At 34.9% G+C, this 16,766-nt stretch overlaps 1 protein-coding gene across 13 annotated transcripts in view; it reads left to right on the plus strand.

Moving 5' to 3' along the window:
- Positions 1-16,766, plus strand: part of MYCBP2 (MYC binding protein 2) — a 204,691-nt gene that overhangs the window by 41,715 nt on the left and 146,210 nt on the right. For 12 of the 13 annotated variants that reach the window (XM_068395507.1, XM_068395508.1, XM_068395513.1 and 9 more), the window contains exons 7-15: positions 162-233; positions 3,185-3,281; positions 7,768-7,841; positions 9,029-9,167; positions 9,966-10,042; positions 11,629-11,833; positions 14,534-14,698; positions 15,422-15,580; positions 16,339-16,543. In XM_068395507.1, the coding sequence (XP_068251608.1) occupies positions 162-233; positions 3,185-3,281; positions 7,768-7,841; positions 9,029-9,167; positions 9,966-10,042; positions 11,629-11,833; positions 14,534-14,698; positions 15,422-15,580; positions 16,339-16,543 (1,193 nt within the window). Of the gene's footprint in view, positions 1-161; positions 234-3,184; positions 3,282-7,767; positions 7,842-9,028; positions 9,168-9,965; positions 10,043-11,628; positions 11,834-14,533; positions 14,699-15,421; positions 15,581-16,338; positions 16,544-16,766 lie in introns of those variants that run through there. The other variant, XM_068395520.1, reaches the window with a different exon arrangement.

The following is a 16,766-nucleotide window of genomic DNA, read 5'->3' on the forward strand; positions in this document are numbered from 1 at the left end:
TGTCTAAATTTTTCTGATTATTTCTATGAGAATTTTACAGCATTTTCTTACAATTTTCACTTCTCAATGTGGTTGAAGACATGTTATTTAGATGGTAAATGATTGTGTGTAAAATTGTCACACTGAATTTGTTAAATGATTAGAGTTTTTTTGCTTTTCAGGGCCATATATACAATTCTACATCCCGCATCAAAAACAGAAAGGAAAAAAAGTCTTGGTTAGGCTATGCTCAGGTAGGTGAATACTTAAAACATAAAATGTGGACCCCATCCCTCATGAGTAATTTAAGTAGAACTTGGCTTAGAGTAAGCTTACATGGATATTGTATTGTTCCTTTGGCTTTAGTTATAAAAATCAATTTTTTGGTACTGACTTTTAAATTGTGGAAGATGAGGAACATCTGATGGTACTGGCATATAGAAAGGAGTAATGAAAAGTGTCATTGATTTCTGTTGTCACTGTAAGACTTTCTCAAAATATGATGGTTTAACACGTAAATTTATGAATAGTACAGTCAATTCATATGTGCTTAAATAATGAAATTGATGGATGTAAAAATGTGCGGTTGCAACAAATTAGTGTAAAAAATACTTGAAATATCTATTTATGAAAATAAATTTATTTTAAAACATTTGCAGTAAAATAAGGAAGTGCTGATTTGGTTGGGGAGGATTGAGGGTGTGTAAAGATAGGTAGAGATAATTGTTGACGTTACCACTGCAGAGTTAACTACGTTTGGATGTCTTGGGGTTTTAAAGTTAGTCAGTTTCTGGAATATCAACCACCTTCTTTTATACCTTTGCTATTCATTATAAAAATAGTGGCTTTTTTTAGAATCTGTTATTACCACTGAGTGTTCTCTTTAAAAAAAGAAAGAAAAAAAAAAAAACACCAAACCAAAAAACAACTCAACAAAAAAAAAAAAAACCCACAAAGAAAAATTACATTTCAGAGAGCAATGAATTTGCTTCCTTTTTTAACTGCTGAGCAATTTTTATTGTATATTTACTGTTAACTGAGTGATCTCATTGTCCCAGTGTGAAACTAAATGTACTCCTTGCCATGCATTTGAAGTGAAATTGTTCATAACATATACATATTCTGTTATTACAGTTATATATATACATGGAATCTGATTTTTTTTTAGTATTAAAACAGAAGATCACCAAAAGGTATACTGACACAATACAAATGTGTGTGGATACATACATTCAGGAGCCTGTTTTATCAGTTTGGAAAGAAATAGGATCCATATAGTTTCATTATATAGAGTTACACATTTGGACATTCTGTACATAGCTGTAAATATATTTGGTGTTTGTCTTTGAGTGCTTGTACAGGTGTATGCACTCACACAGTGACTGTACCCAAAGGCACTGCTAGTTGGAAAAATGTCACTCTGGGGCGATATTTATAGGAAGACGTGTAAGTTGCATTTATTCCTAAGTTATGTGTCCGTAAAAGAGGTAAGATGTGCCCTCAATCTCATTTTCCTTCAGCTGCTTGGTTAAGACAGCTCAAATTCAAGTGATTTTTCTTACTTCATGGTACAAGTTATTTTAGACTGAAGGTTTTCTGTCTGCTTTAATGCTTTTACTTATTTTTCCTAGTTTGTGTAGGTTTGTTTTTCCTCATTTCACAGAGATTGATTTATCCAGGAAAATTCAAGTAGGAAAAGGGTTGGTTGGAGTTTTTTGCTGTTACTGTTAGATGATTGTAATTAGGGTCTCTGACTCTTTGACAAATGAAGATATTCTGAGGGTAAGCTTTAGTGACTTCCCTGTGAAATGCATCCATTTTTAGATATGTAGGATCCCCAGCTGAGGCCAGTCATGCTTCAAGCAAGTGCAAGCCGTTGTCATATCTCCTGGTATGACACTGCTGTTGCCAGAATCATTACTTAGTCATTATTGATACTGGCCTCTGCAATACTCCTGTAGGTGCATACTGCTTTGCTTGGCCTCACTCACCTTGAATCAGTGTGTTCATAAGTGCCCTTAAATAATCTTTTTCCTTTTCTGTAGCTGTTTTTATATCAGAAGTGCTTTCTAAGTGTAAATTCCTCAACTGTGTTTCTATTCTGCTCCCTCAAAATATTTGAAGGGTTCACAGGCATTGTAGGATCAAAAAAGATACAAAAGCAAAGTTGCCATATTGTCTTTCTTATGGATTTGTGCACATTATGCAAAAGTGGGAGCTTATGCAACCTATGTAGTGTAAGCTAAAGCAAAACTTATTTGACTCTGTGTGTTTAAAAGTGCACTCAAAATTATAGGTATAAACAATAAACCGCAAATGTAAGTTTCAGGTAGGCAGATCTTTTTACTGCGAAACCTTCTAAACTGGTGACTGAATCAAACCTTTAAAAAATACATACATATGAACAGAGAAAAGGTACTGTTTTGATATACCAATGGAGACTGCTTGATGTGGGCTGCTGTCCAGAATAGGTAATTTTGTGAATATGGAGGTATTCTGCACGTGGAGAAACAGAGAGAGGAAATCATTAGTCCTGAATATCTCCCTTTTGCTAGGTCTGGTTAGGAGTTGGGAGGTGAGCAGTATAAAAACTCACTGTAAGTAACCTTGTGTCATGGCTGCTGTGACCAAAATCATCATATACTTCGCAGGAATTTCTTTGATGAAGAGCTCAGAAAGAACAAATACATGGAATCCTGTTAGTGTGGGAGTCAAAGTAGTTAATGAACATTTTTAAAAAATTCTCTAGTTTTTAATGCACATATTAATATTCATTAATGATCACTCTTCTATATAGGGCAATATATGTATCTCCTTCCTGGAGCTCCTGTGAATCTTTTGTTTATTTGCAAAGCGGGGACAAGAACACTGTTTTTTACTGTGGCTTTCAACGGTAATTGTATGTACATATGAAGAACAGAATTACTTCGTGTGGCTTCAAAAGCTGTATACGAGCTTCAGCACGCTGATCTACAGCATGTAGAGAGTGTGGAGGAAGGGGGTCAAATTTCTGGTTTTTATTGCAGAATTCGATTAGTGGAAAAAAGTTGATTATCAAAATGAAGCAAATTTGATGTAAAAGGTTTCAAAACTTTTAAAACAATACCCAAAATAATGATTGCATTTTTTTCACTTTTTGACAATATCCTTTGATGTATTTAAGAATATTTTCATACCAATATATATATATTCTTATTCTTACCAGGGTTATTTATTATATAGAGATGCGAATAATCACAGTATGACAGCCATAAGAATAAACCCTGAAACTCTGGAACAAGACGGTACAGTTGCTTTGCCAGGTATGAACCTCCAGATATGAGAAGATGGTTATAGTTTACTGTTTACATGCTATGTATTTTCAGGTAAGAAGAAGAGAAAATGAGACAGATTTTGAGGTGACAAAGAGGCTGCTTTTTTATGACTTTGGTTTGCTGCATTTGTTTTGCTGTATTTCATTCAGAGGTCTTGCATCTTTCTCCAACTACTGGGTTAACTGGGAGAATATTGCAACATTTTAGAATGTATGGTCATCTTAATTTAAAGACTTTAAGAGTGTAAGTTCCTTCTTGAAGAATTTTTATTTCTTCCTCGTTTGAACTTTGAGCATTTGGCTCAGATATTACTTTGTTTCCAGTATCTCTTACATGTAGGTAGTTACAAACTATGACCAAAACCATTTGATTTTTCATCTAGGTATAAGTGTATCCAAAAAACAAAGGAGGGTAATGAATCCTGATGGACCATGCTTCTGTTTTTTAAATTGGTGGTGGGTTTTTGTGTATTTGTTTTGGGATTTTTTTTTTTGTAGTTTTGTTTGGGGTTTTTGTTTGGTTTTGGTGGGGTTTTTTTTCCAGAGGAGCCTCATAACTTGAGTCTCTGTTTAGAAAATGAGGATGTTTCTGGAACATGCTTTGATGACCTCCTGGTGAAACACATCTGTTCTTAGCCACTCACGTAAAGAGTAGAAGGACACAATATCTTTCAATCGAACAATGACAGGCTTATTCTATAGATCAGAAGAAAGATTTTTGTGTTGCATCCTGACGTAAATAAGAAGGCACTGACTGAAACCTCAGAAAAATTCTGTAGACTTCTTGTCTACAAACACAAACAGTAATTTTTGAAACAAACTGTGAATGTAGAATCTAGTCTATGCAACTTTCTGCAAGTCCTTAAAATGTACATGTCTGTTTAAGCTGGTTGGTCTTTGTGGGGCTGTATGAGAAACTTAAGTTGAGTGAGAGCACATTCAAGGATCTGACAAATCACCTTGTAGGATTGTTTTTGCACTTTTTTCACCTCAAGGCAGCTTCTTCAACCAGGAGGGTCCTTTGAGGTCCTTCATTATGTTACCTTTGGTAAGCAAATCAGTGCTCTTCATGCAAGTCTTGAGAGACACTTGAGCACCTTTAAAGTCTGTCCCTCTGAGCTGTTAGCTTTCTTTTGCAAATCTCTGACAAGTGACAAGACAGCCTTGTGTTTATACTATAAAAAGGTACAAATTAAACACGAGCATGCCTTCTAAACAAAAATGTATTAATCTTTCAGTGCAAAAGCAAATCTTGTAACTTTTCGAATACCCATTCAGAAATCCCTAAAACTATTTTACAAAATTGCATTTTGTGTGGTTTGTGATGGTGTCAAAGTGGATGCTAGATGTTCTTCATAATTACTGCCCTTTGAATTTCAGCCCTTGAACTTTGCTGTTTTACTTTCTACACTTCTACACATTTATCTCAGTGTTATATTGTGAGCAGGTATGGCCTTGTTCTTTTGGCTAGGACAAATTCAAAGGGTTCTACTTCTAGTTACTTCCATTTCCCATTAGAAGGAAAGAAATGAAGGTGAGGGGAGGGTACGTGACCTATTCTGAGGAACTGAGTATGTACATAACTCTAAATAGTAGTGGCTGCCCTGCTATAATCTCAATGATGGCTTGCAGCATGTTGTAGTTCTGAAAAACCACACCGGATAGAACTAGAGTGCAGTAACCTCACTAACAGCTGAACACTGGTATGACTCCAACTATTTCCTCCTAGTTGGTATGGTATTCAGACATGGTTCTGTCTGGAGTTAATCTCTTTCAAATGCCTGGGCTGGTGATAATGCATTTAAACAAGGTATTTGTATTTATTATACAGGGATGTGTAGGAGATTAGAACTTCATTAGGAGCTATGATTAGGAGTTGATCCTAGCTAGAAGTCACATGACCTTGGAAAACTCAGTGAACTATGGAACGTTATCTTCTTTCTCAGACAGTAGGATCCACCACCTTCTTGAAACCGTAAACTTCTATTTCAAAGGGCAGTCTTTCCACTCTGATAGATGATCTGGCAAATCTGACAATATATCTGGAACTACCAGACTGTGTGTGAACATTCTTGTATCTAGTGCCTTTACGAAGCATCATACAATGTCCTTGAGCTGTGGATCTGTCTTCCCAGTCCAAATATCGTAAAAGAATCCCCAAATTCTATGAGATTTTCCAGGTGATCGGACCTGAATTTACAGAGGAGGTTTTAATCTCTTTGACAGTAATGCTTACTTACATGCCTTAGAGAAAGGTTGCTATGTTCAGCTGAAGAAGCTGAAGTTATATGGTATATGGTTTCATTGTTCTTTGAAATTACACATGAATATCTTGGAGCTCAGGACTATTCATTTGGTCTGAAAAGTACTGCTAACTGAGGGTAACCTAGACAAACTCGAGTACTTATTAGCAGGCACAGGGTACACTAGATAAATGTGGAAGGTGATACTTGACAGTCATCTTTTCTTGACAGTCATCTTTTCTTGACAGTCATCTTTTCTTGACAGTCATCTTTTCTTGAAGTCTCTAAGGAGGCTGTGATTAACAGGTGTCTGTAGTTACATCCTTTAAGTAAAACATAAGCCCTTTCTGTTTTAGTAATCTCCAGACAGAAGCCTTGGATATCTTCATCCCCAGAGTAATATTCAAAGACAGATAGAGTAAGACTACAGTTGATCATAAGAGTTCCTTGCTAGCTGAGACACTAGTACTATCCTTCTTTTTGCAGATATTCCATTTGCCTTCCATTTTCTACTCTTCCCATTAATTTGATATTTAATGCTGCCCTGGATGTTATCTAATAAAGTGCTAATTTTTAGGAAGTCTTCTGAAGAACATATATTTTTTTTAAAAAAAAGCATCCCTGTTGCAATTTCCTCTATGAACACATGTACCAAACATATAAACAACCACCCAAAATGTTTACTGGGAGGCTTGCCTCATCTTGAAATGACTCAAGAAATAGGCCAAACAGTGTGATATGGACCCAGTGGTGGCCAGAATATCCTGTTTCCTTGACAGTTATGCTTATGTGAGCATGTAATTTCAGCCATTCAAGGGGTCTTAATACTTACCAACTTCTTATAACCTTTCAGAAATGTCAAATAGATTATTTTTGGAACTTCTCTTCAAGGTACTGACAACTCTCTTGTTTTATCACTAATATCACTTTGCAGCATGGAGAATTACTAACATGAACTGACTTTGGTCATTAAATCTGAGATTTTTTTGAGAGCTCAATATTCAAGCTTCAGCGTATCTGCCATTCTCCATCCTACTTGCTGCTTACCCTCTTTGTGATTCATACCTGTGTGTGCTTTAAGGGGGAGATTGTCTGCTTTAGGTCTGTTACTTCAAGATGTGAGAATTAGAGAAGGCCACCCAATGCATATTCTGTTCCTGGTAAGACACTGTATTGGACTGGGAAGTATAGCAGGAAAAAGTAAACAAGTTTATGGGTTTGTGAATAATGATTTTTTTTTTCAGCTGTGTTATTTTTAATAAAACACTCCAGCTAGCTAGCAAAAAATAGCAAACTTGCTGGTTATGCTGGAAGGATATTATGTGTGTTTCATTTAGCATTAAATTTGTTAGAGAAAATGACTGACACTGGACCTTCATTCAGGTTATGAAGCAGATATTTAGAATGTAAAGTAGCTGTCCTGCAGTGGTTTTGGAAGAGGTCTCTTTCCTATGTGTAATCAATGAAACAAGCACCTTACAAGCCATATAATATCAATCTCTGTTAGTAGCTCCATCAGCAGAGCAGGAAGGGAGGAAGAGGTGATGTAGGGACATACTTTAAAATTTGAAGAGAAAGTGGTCTTTTTCTTTTTTCCCCTAATATGGGCAGATTTCTTTCCCTAACTTTTTTTCTTGGAAATAGCTGACCTGGTTTCAATAAATGTGTGATGCATTCAAGTATATGCTTGATAGTTTTCCAAAAACCTAGATTTTCAGTTAATAGTTTGGTGAAATTTGTAAACAATGGAAAAATGAGATGAATAATGAAAAGTTTGATTCTGTCTCATTTATTTCTGTAGGTTTTATATGCTGTACTGAGGAAACTTTTCTTTAAAGATAATGGCACTTATTTAAAAAAAAAAAAAAATCTTTGTGGAAGGAGAAAGACTAAGACTCCCAGAAATCAGAATTTAGTTGTGTTATAATAGTTTAGAATACCTCTCACAGGCGAATACTAAATGCTTTTGCAGTTAAATATTGGGGTAACCCCTTACATTTCATACAATGGAAAGTGCTTTAATAACTCTTGAAGGGACAAAGGAGTATTATATGCTTTTGGTGAGAGAGGAAGATTCTAGCATAAAATAATGTGTTATCAGAAGTGTATGATCTCTCTTTAGACAAGCTAGAACTCTCATTGATTGTAGTGAGAATGAATTAGACAGAAGCAGAGAACAGTGTATGTATGTTGATATAAACTGATGCAGTGCACTTAATCTTTCTCTCACAGATTGTCATACTGAAGGGCAGAATATCCTCTTCACTGATGGAGAATATATTAATCAAATAGCAGCATCTAGGGATGTAAGTGTTACATATGATGGGTAAACTATTTTTCTCTTAACTGAATTGTTTTATTTTATAATACTTACAGCTGCCATTTTGGTTGATGTTTGGCTTTTTCTTCACTAACACAACTAAGGAAGAAATCCACGTAACTAGAGATAATGAAAAGCTGCCATGTTTGTGCATAAAGGAGCAGTATTTTGGTATTTATCCCCACAGTTTTGCTTTGTAATGGATTTTTCAGATTTTTTTTTAATTATTTTTCAGATACGTTTTAAGAAAAACTTTGTTGCTCTTTCTGAGGAAAAAAAATCTTATACATGCAATAATGGCTTTTTCATGTTATTCTACAGAGTCTCTGTGGGATATACTTCTTGGAGCTTAATTATAATTTTTTTTCTAATTTATTCTTCTGTAATTGCTTTGGTACTTCGTGGGGAATTTCAGTCAGATTTCATAAAGAGGTATGAAAGATACTACATTCCAGTAGGTTTTCATGTGAAAATTAACTATTGGCCAAAGCTGTGGAAACCTAAATAAGTGCTTCTACTGGAGGCAGAACAGTTCTAGCTGCTCTATGTTTTGTTCAGCAGACCATTATTACATTCTTAATTCTGGACTGGTCACTGTTTTTTTGACAGTGAGAAAGCTGTAATACAGGGATGAGGCAGGGGTGGGGTGAGACAGGGTTGGCAAGAGATGCAGAGATGCATCTGTAAGAAAATCAGGTTTAATCAATTTCAGTGCTAATGGAACAACTTTTTTTTAACATGGACAGATGAAGATATTTCATCTGCACTTGTGAACAGAAACCTATTTTAGCTACTCTTTAAAGCAGTCACTCTTAAACTGCATGCAAAATTTGGGGTTCTGAATCAGAAGTTGAGGCCTTAAAAGAGAGATGTAAATAGTTATAAAAGCAAGATTTCTATAGTGAGATTCAGAGTTAGTTACTTCTATAGCAATTCACTATTTTCATAGTGTTTTCATAGAATTCAGTATATGTTTAAGGTCTGTCAGATGCTTATCTTCAGCTCATCCCATTTGGCACTTTCAGCTTGTCTCCTCTATAATAAATGTTACTTTATCAATGTGTCCTCTGAAAATTTACTCTGAAATGGTATTATACTGATACACTTAGGCCATGAGAAATAAATAATTGCATTTATTATACAGTATGAAGCAGATTTTCTTATTTATTGCAGGATGGCTTTGTAGTGCGAATATTTGCAACGAGTACTGAGCCAGTACTGCAACAAGAACTGCAGCTTAAGCTTGCAAGAAAATGCTTACATGCCTGCGGCATCTCTTTGTTTGATCTGGAGAAAGACTTGCACATTATCAGTAAGTCCTCTTCTTTGAAAGTTAATAACAAGCTAGTAATTAAAATAATGAAACTGAAACAGTACCTTCCCTTTGCCTTTATTACGTGCAGGAAGGTATAGCTCCATTATATACACGTGGAGAAGTACAAGGGTTTTGAAGCTGCTTAAGAGAGTAATCCATACACTCATTTTGAACCACCTTGCTGTCTATAGCACTATCTGTGGTTTTCCAGCGTTTTTCTCTAGTTGTATAATAAATATATGATTGTTTGAAGCTTGGACTTCGTAATAGTGCTCATATAACATGTAGTTAAGCTGTGGAACTCCTTGCTGTGGGTCAAAGTTAACAAAAGTTAAAAGGATTGCTGTCTGGATTAGTGGAAAAGAAATGCATTGAAAGATACTAAATATGTGGATAAAGATATTAAATACCTTTGCATCAGAATTTGAGATGCAAAATTGCTGATGTCTACAAAGGTATTTTGGAGAACAATCACTTGGCTTTTGCTTTGGGTTTTTTTTTTTTTGCTCTGTTAGGTGTCTGCTTTTGGCACTATCAGAACAAAAGCGTATTTGGCTACATGGACCTTTTGTCTGACCACGTACTGTTGCTCTTATGCTGGTGCTTTTTTCCTTTTTGAACAACTCTGCCAGGTCTAGCCCAGTAAGCCTTCTCGTGGCAGCAAAACTTTGTTTCTCTTGTAACTTTCTTAGAACCTTTGTTATGACAAACTCTCCCTGGCAGAGTTAGGTCCCTAAACTGGTCTGTGAAACTGCCTGGTTAAACTGTCCGGTTAATGCGATCTTACTTGCACAGGTACAGGGTTTGATGAGGAATCAGCTGTCCTTGGTGCTGGAAGAGAGTTTGCACTAATGAAAACTGCTAGTGGAAAGGTACTGAAAATGTTCTGTACTAAATAGCAAATTGCATCAATATATTTCTGCGTGGTTTTTAATTATTATTTTCCACAATTCCTTTTTTTGCCTTTTTAGTATGTTAGAATGAATTTGTATGGCTGTATTTAAATACAGTTTCAGAGCCCACTTTAAAGGGAAAAAGGCAAATGGTTATTTGAAAACATAAACAGATGGTGTTGGAACCATTAAGAAATCTGAGGCTTGACTGTTCAGTTGAATTTATAGGAAATTCTACAGTCAATCTTACTGAGAGACAGTGTGGGGCTTTGTTTAAATTTGACGGAGGCGGATTACCTTTTGTCTACGAATTATATCTTGGCATATTTGCAAAATTTTTGACCTCATGACTTCCCATAAACAGTCTGACCATAGTAATTTATTTAAATCCCAGCCTGATTTTTCCGATCCTTCAGACAATTATTGACTTCCTCTGTGTGAAGTTTTCGGTTGATTTTTTTTTTTTAAACCTATTCTTAATGGTTTTATATGTTGGTTCTGCTCAGTGGAGAATGTTTTTCAGAGGCACTTGCATATTCATTGAAATTTAGAAATAATTTTTCTTCCTGTCACTATGAATTTTTACATTTACTATGTTTATATTTCAGTTTGGAAAACTAATGTTATTTTATTGTATAAGCATAGTTCTGTTTTCCTGTGTTCACAATGGTGTTGCTTTATTGGAATGAAGGCCTTGCTCTGCTTCAGTCAAAACAGTGAGATCGGTGAAAATGTTCATAAATAAATGTAACTGTTTTTTCCTGATAAAATTTAATAGTATGCAACAGAATTTGATCAAGCGGAACTCTTCAGACATTAGAGGAGACAGATTAATTTGATCTTCAGAATAACAAATGCCTCTTGAATATAAAATTAACAAATTTCCTAGTTTTGATCTCTAAATTTGTGTGTTTGGGTATGAAATACACTTTATAAGACAATGAAAAATGGCTTCAGTTGCCCACATAGGTTAACACACCCATTTTGTAGTACTGTTGAGTAGCATGGTTCTAGAGGAAACTTTTTAGTCCATATCAGTAGTTTTGTGTTTGTTCATGTGAGATATTTTATTCTGTCTCAGTGTTTATGTACTCAGTGGCCACTGTGCATTTACTGAAAATAAGTTTTAAGAATGTGTTGAAGCGTATTAAATACGTAGTACTTTGGTATTTTTTATTATTTTTATTGTTATAATACCATCTTGTTTTCACACAGACCAGACATTTCTCTTAAGTGTTTTAAATGCTTAGTTTCCTCTGAGCAGTTTCTTCTGAATGGTTCTTTCTTGTGTGCTCGACTCATCTAGCCAAACAATTATATATGAAAACTAACTCTGTGGCACAGTAGAAAGCAGGTTTCAAAACAAGCAGAATCTAATGAGAATGTTTTCCCCATTAAGTCAAAGTTCATGGGTTTAGGATAGAGATATTGAAATGGTGTAAACAATGTCAGTAAAAGTTCTGTATGGTTTGAAATGACAGGATTTAAAAACAATGCAACTTTAAAAATTATGCAGGTTTAAATTGCTGTGGCATAACTGAAAATGATAAACTGTTTTTTCCTAGATTTATTATACTGGCAAATATCAGAGCCTTGGAATCAAACAAGGTGGTCCTTCAGCAGGAAAATGGGTTGAACTCCCAATCACAAAATCTCCAAAGATTATTCAGTTCTCTGTTGGACATGATGGCTCACATGCCTTACTTGTTGCTGAGGATGGAAGCATATTCTTCACAGGCTCTGCTAGTAAAGGAGAGGATGGCGAATCAAGTATGTATTATGTTTGCTTGATCAATGGTTGGTAAAAGCCTGTTAACCACCTTATAATTTGAAAAGAAGAGTTTTAACATTTTCCAAGAACATGTAAGCATGCCATTGGGTTTGAATTTTATGCCAGCCATGGGTCCTGACAACCCATTGTGCCAATGCCTCTCCCAGGTAGGGATGTTGATCTCAGTTTTAGCACGGTTTGGATTGTGTGGTGGGAGCACTATTCCAGAGTTGCCTTGAGAAAAAGCAGTCATAAGTTTGGTCAAGAGGCCATGCTCTGTGCCTGGGACTTTGTCTGAAAAAATGGGGAATCCAGACTTTTAGCTCTTCACTGTTGTTTTAAAAAACTTTGGAAACGGGTGTTTTGCCAGCTAATGCCTCTCCGTAATGGAGAGGTACATTGATTAGAAATTACAGAAGCATAGTCTTCTGTGCTTGATCAAGCAGAACTCTTCAGACATTAGAGAAGACAGATTAATTTGATATTCGGACTAACAAATGCCTCTTCAATATAAAATTAACAAATTTCCTAGTTTTGATCTCTAAAGTTGTGTGTTTAGGTTGAAATACACTTTATAAGACAATGAAAGATAGCTTTAGGTGCCCTAAACCTGTGATCTGCTGTGATATTAAATACTTCACTTTAGGAAACAGACCATTGTGTTACGTTGTGTTAGATTAATGAAAAAAAAAAAGAAAAAAAAAAAAAAAAGGTAAAAGTGTTTTGATAAATACCTAGCTCTTGAGGATCTTAAAACAAAGCTGATATTTTTGAGTTGTCAGCCTCACAATGTGTACATTTTAATAGGATAATGTAATGTATATTTCATAGATAGCATTTTCATATAGTATTGAAGCCTAACTCAAATTCAAATTAATCTTTCAATTAATGTTCTGTTTTAATAGTGTGGTTTGATGCTACCATTAAAATGAATATATTTTTCACAAAGCAAGTTTGTGGGAAAGTTCAGTCTGCTAGCCATAGAATTTAAACACAGATTTAATAAGACTGAAATTTTTGTGCCTCAGTGCAGTCAGTTAGAAACATGATAAATAACGCTCAAATATTGGTATAAAATTCAAGTCTTTAGGTAGTAGTAGATGGTTAGAATTTAAAAATGGATTTAAAATAGAATTTAAAAATAGATTTAAAATCTTAATAAACAGCAGTGGTGGAGTCCAGCTTTGTCTCAATCAACTGTGTAGGAGTTTTACCTTTCAAGAAAGTTGTTAATAAAAATTCAGTGTGCTGCATATGCAAGGTATGGCATAGCTCATGCAGGAACAAAGCATATATAACTTATTGTTCTTGTGAAAGTTTAACTACATTGACAGTATTCCCCAAGAATGTGTGGGTTTTCCCATGTAATATAACTAAAATACAGGCAAGAACATATTAAAATTTGATGAATCCATGTGGAGTGGATGCTTGAATGTGTTCAGGGGAGAGGAAGTTAATAGTAGTACTCCTGTGTAAAAGTCTTTGGATAGCAAACTTGGTATGTGCTATAGTAACTTTGTAGACTCTTAAATGCAAATCTGCTGAAAACTGTGTGGGACAAAATCATACTGCTTTCTCCAGTAAATGTGGAGTAAATCTAAGATATTCAAGCAAAAAGATTTCAGGAAATACATTTAAAAACACAAATTTCAAGATTTCTTTGTGCAGTTATTAGGAAGTTATCCAAAATACAATTAAACTGATTCTTTTTGTTGTATATTTAATTAATCTACAATTTCAACTGAAACAGAAGTTTAGCACTTTGAAGGAAATTGCTGTCACTGCTTTTGTTTAAACTAGCAAAATTTAAGGGAGAAGATGTAGTGCTTACTAGATCTTCTTACTAAAGAATCTGCTCAAGGACCTAACTAAGGTCTTCCTGAGTTCTTTTAAAAGTTCAACTCTCTTCTGACTCATCTAATTCTCTTTGGTGCTCTCTAATGTGGCTCAGAGTGGATGTGCAGAAGTTTTAATTTTTTCCCTATTTCTTTTAAACCTGGGCAGGGAGACTGGGTTTCTGTCAGCAAGGTGTGTGTATTCTCTTTAGAAAATTGGTAATTGTCAGCAAGTGAAAGTAGCTGACAGTTCTGTGCTTGGGCGAAAATTCACAGGCAGTAATAGCAGCTGTTAGTTGTTTTATCCATTCTTTAGCTATGTTGTTTTGGTTGAGGCCAGACTGCAAACAATTATTTTGGGGTGGCTTTTTTTTTTTTTAAGTACCTTTTCTTCCCTTTTTCCTCTCTTGGGAACCTGTTGTGACTCAAAGGTTTTCTAAACATGGTTTTAATAAATAGAGAATTTAATATTTTTCTTTTACAAAAATGAACTTGTGTAACATTTATCTGTGAACTTATTGTGCATATATTGTCATATATATTCTTCTCAGATGGCAATGAGGACCTTTTTTACTATGCATGCCTTTTTAAAGTTCATATAATTCAGTGTATATATATATATATATAAATAAAAGAAAATCTTGAACAATCATTACTGAAAGATACCTATCTGATCATGACTTTGCTTGACATTGAATTTTTTGAGAGATACCAGTGTAATCCAATAAAAATTAGACCAGGAGATTATACAGATGGATTTTTTTTTTTTCAGTAGCAGTCTGAAAACTAACCCCTAATTACAAGACAAATGGTATTGTGCCTTTGAACGTTGGAGTGACTTGCAATTTATTTATTTATTTAAAGCTAAAAGCAGACGGCAGTCAAAACCATATAAACCTAAAAAAATCATTAAAATGGAAGGAAAGATTGTCATATCTACAGCGTGCAATAATGGAAGCAGCTCTGTAATTTCCAAAGATGGAGAACTCTACATGTTTGGAAAAGATGCCATTTACTCTGATAGTACAAGTAAGTTAATATTTGTCTTTTAAGTGATTTCTCAACTAGAGTAATTGAAATTAGTCTGGAAGTTTTTAGCCTGTGGAAATGATGTTTCTGTGTTTCTTACTCTCGTAATAGATTTCTGAATTTCTACTGATTCAGTCAAATATGACAGAAGGATAGAAAGAGAAGACAGTTTCCTTAAGTTCTGTAGAAATATATATCACAAAGGTGACAAATACCCGAATGAATGCTTCCACTAAGGAAAAAAAAAAAAAAAAAATTGTTGTGTTAACCTGACATTAGAAGGCTATACAGGGAAAAGTCACAGAAATGAGACATGTTTTGTTATGAGCAAAGGCTTTAGGAAACCAGGCCTTATAAATTTCTCTGCTCACAAGACAGCCTGTTTTGAATTTGCAGGTGATCCAGTACATCTCCATTTAAATAAAATATTAAAGAAATAAACTCCAATGGCATTATGAGTCCTTTAGAGTTGTTTTTTCAGAGCAAGTGGTTTGCAGCAGGGTTTGGTTTGGTTCTGGCTTTCCTTTCTTTGCAGGACAAATGGCCTAGGCCTAATTCTCCTTTCACTTCTTATTCTAGCACTTGTTTGTTATATCTGCTATTTTTCTTCCTTGCTGTTAATTTAAAAATTGTCAATACCCATTAGCAGTTTTGTTACATTGCTGAACTTTCCTTCTCAGGTAGAAAGTGCAATTTACCACTCAACTGTTTTATGTCTTACAGGTTTAGTAACAGATTTGAAAGGCCATTTTGTGACTCAAGTAGCCATGGGCAAAGCTCACACCTGTGTGCTGATGAAGAACGGAGAAGTTTGGACATTTGGCGTAAATAATAAAGGACAGTGTGGACGAGACACAGGCTCCATGAGCCAGGGAGGAAAAGGTGAGGAAATGAGATTTTTCCTTTTGTTTCATGTGCTGGAAAATATCACAAGTGAAAACATAGCTAAACATTTTATTATAGAATATAATTCCAATACTAAAGCTTAAGTACATGCAGCATGCCTGAAAAAAAAAAGAGATATGGATGGTTTTACTTCAACTGTCAGGTATTTGGTGTTCTGTACATACTAATAAACTTAGTCATGTAAAAAAAAAAAAAAAAAATCTCAATTACTTTTCTTTTGTGGATGAAAAAGCTTTTCTTTAAAACAAATGAATAAACCCAAACCTCATCACTCCTTCTCTTACTATGTGCCGTTGTCCTAATAAGAAAAAAAATTCTACTTGTCCTTGTTTACATTCATTCTTGAGGCTGTTATTTGCCTAAACAGGGCATGAATGCAAGTATACATCTTTCTCCACGTAACTGAACGTTTGTTACTTGTAAATATAGGTGTGAAACATCATATGTATTCACCTTTGTCAGATTGGAATATTTTATACGTGACAAGTAAATGACCTGTTACTTGTATACTGAATATAGATGTTTCATTTCCCTTTTAGTTGCGAAACCTAAATATATACCTCAGCCCATGCACAGAGAGGTTTCACAAGTGTCGTTGTGCTGGCTGAGCATGCAAATCAAGCATGCCTAGTCATTCCTTTTAAAATCTGATCCGTAAGTGTTCTTCAGAGCTTCCTCAGTAGCTGCTCTTGGCCTGAGAAAACAACTATCTCTTGTTTCAATATCTTAATTAGGTTTTGGAGTTGAGAACATGGCAACAGCAATGGATGAAGATCTAGAAGAGGAACTGGATGAAAAAGATGAGAAGTCCATGATGTGTCCTCCGGGCATGCATAAATGGAAGCTGGAGCAGTGTATGGTGTGCACTGTGTGTGGAGATTGCACAGGCTATGGAGCTAGCTGTGTTAGTAGTGGGCGTCCTGACAGAGTACCTGGAGGGTAAGCAAACATATGGAAATATACTTGCTATAGTGTGTTGAATGATTAAAGCACGTGTTGAATGTAAACTGAGTTGATGTGTTCTTAAACTTCAATCTAAGGTAACATTATATCTGAAAAGAGTTTGTGGTTTTAAAATCAGAAGTAGGTTAAAATTTTTGTAAATAGTTTGTGATGGTTGCAAGTGATTTAGTTTTAAATGCATTTTTTTTTACATTTATTT

Source organism: Nyctibius grandis, chromosome 2 (genome assembly GCF_013368605.1).
Source record: "Nyctibius grandis isolate bNycGra1 chromosome 2, bNycGra1.pri, whole genome shotgun sequence".
NCBI classification, from domain to species: Eukaryota; Metazoa; Chordata; class Aves; order Nyctibiiformes; family Nyctibiidae; genus Nyctibius; species Nyctibius grandis.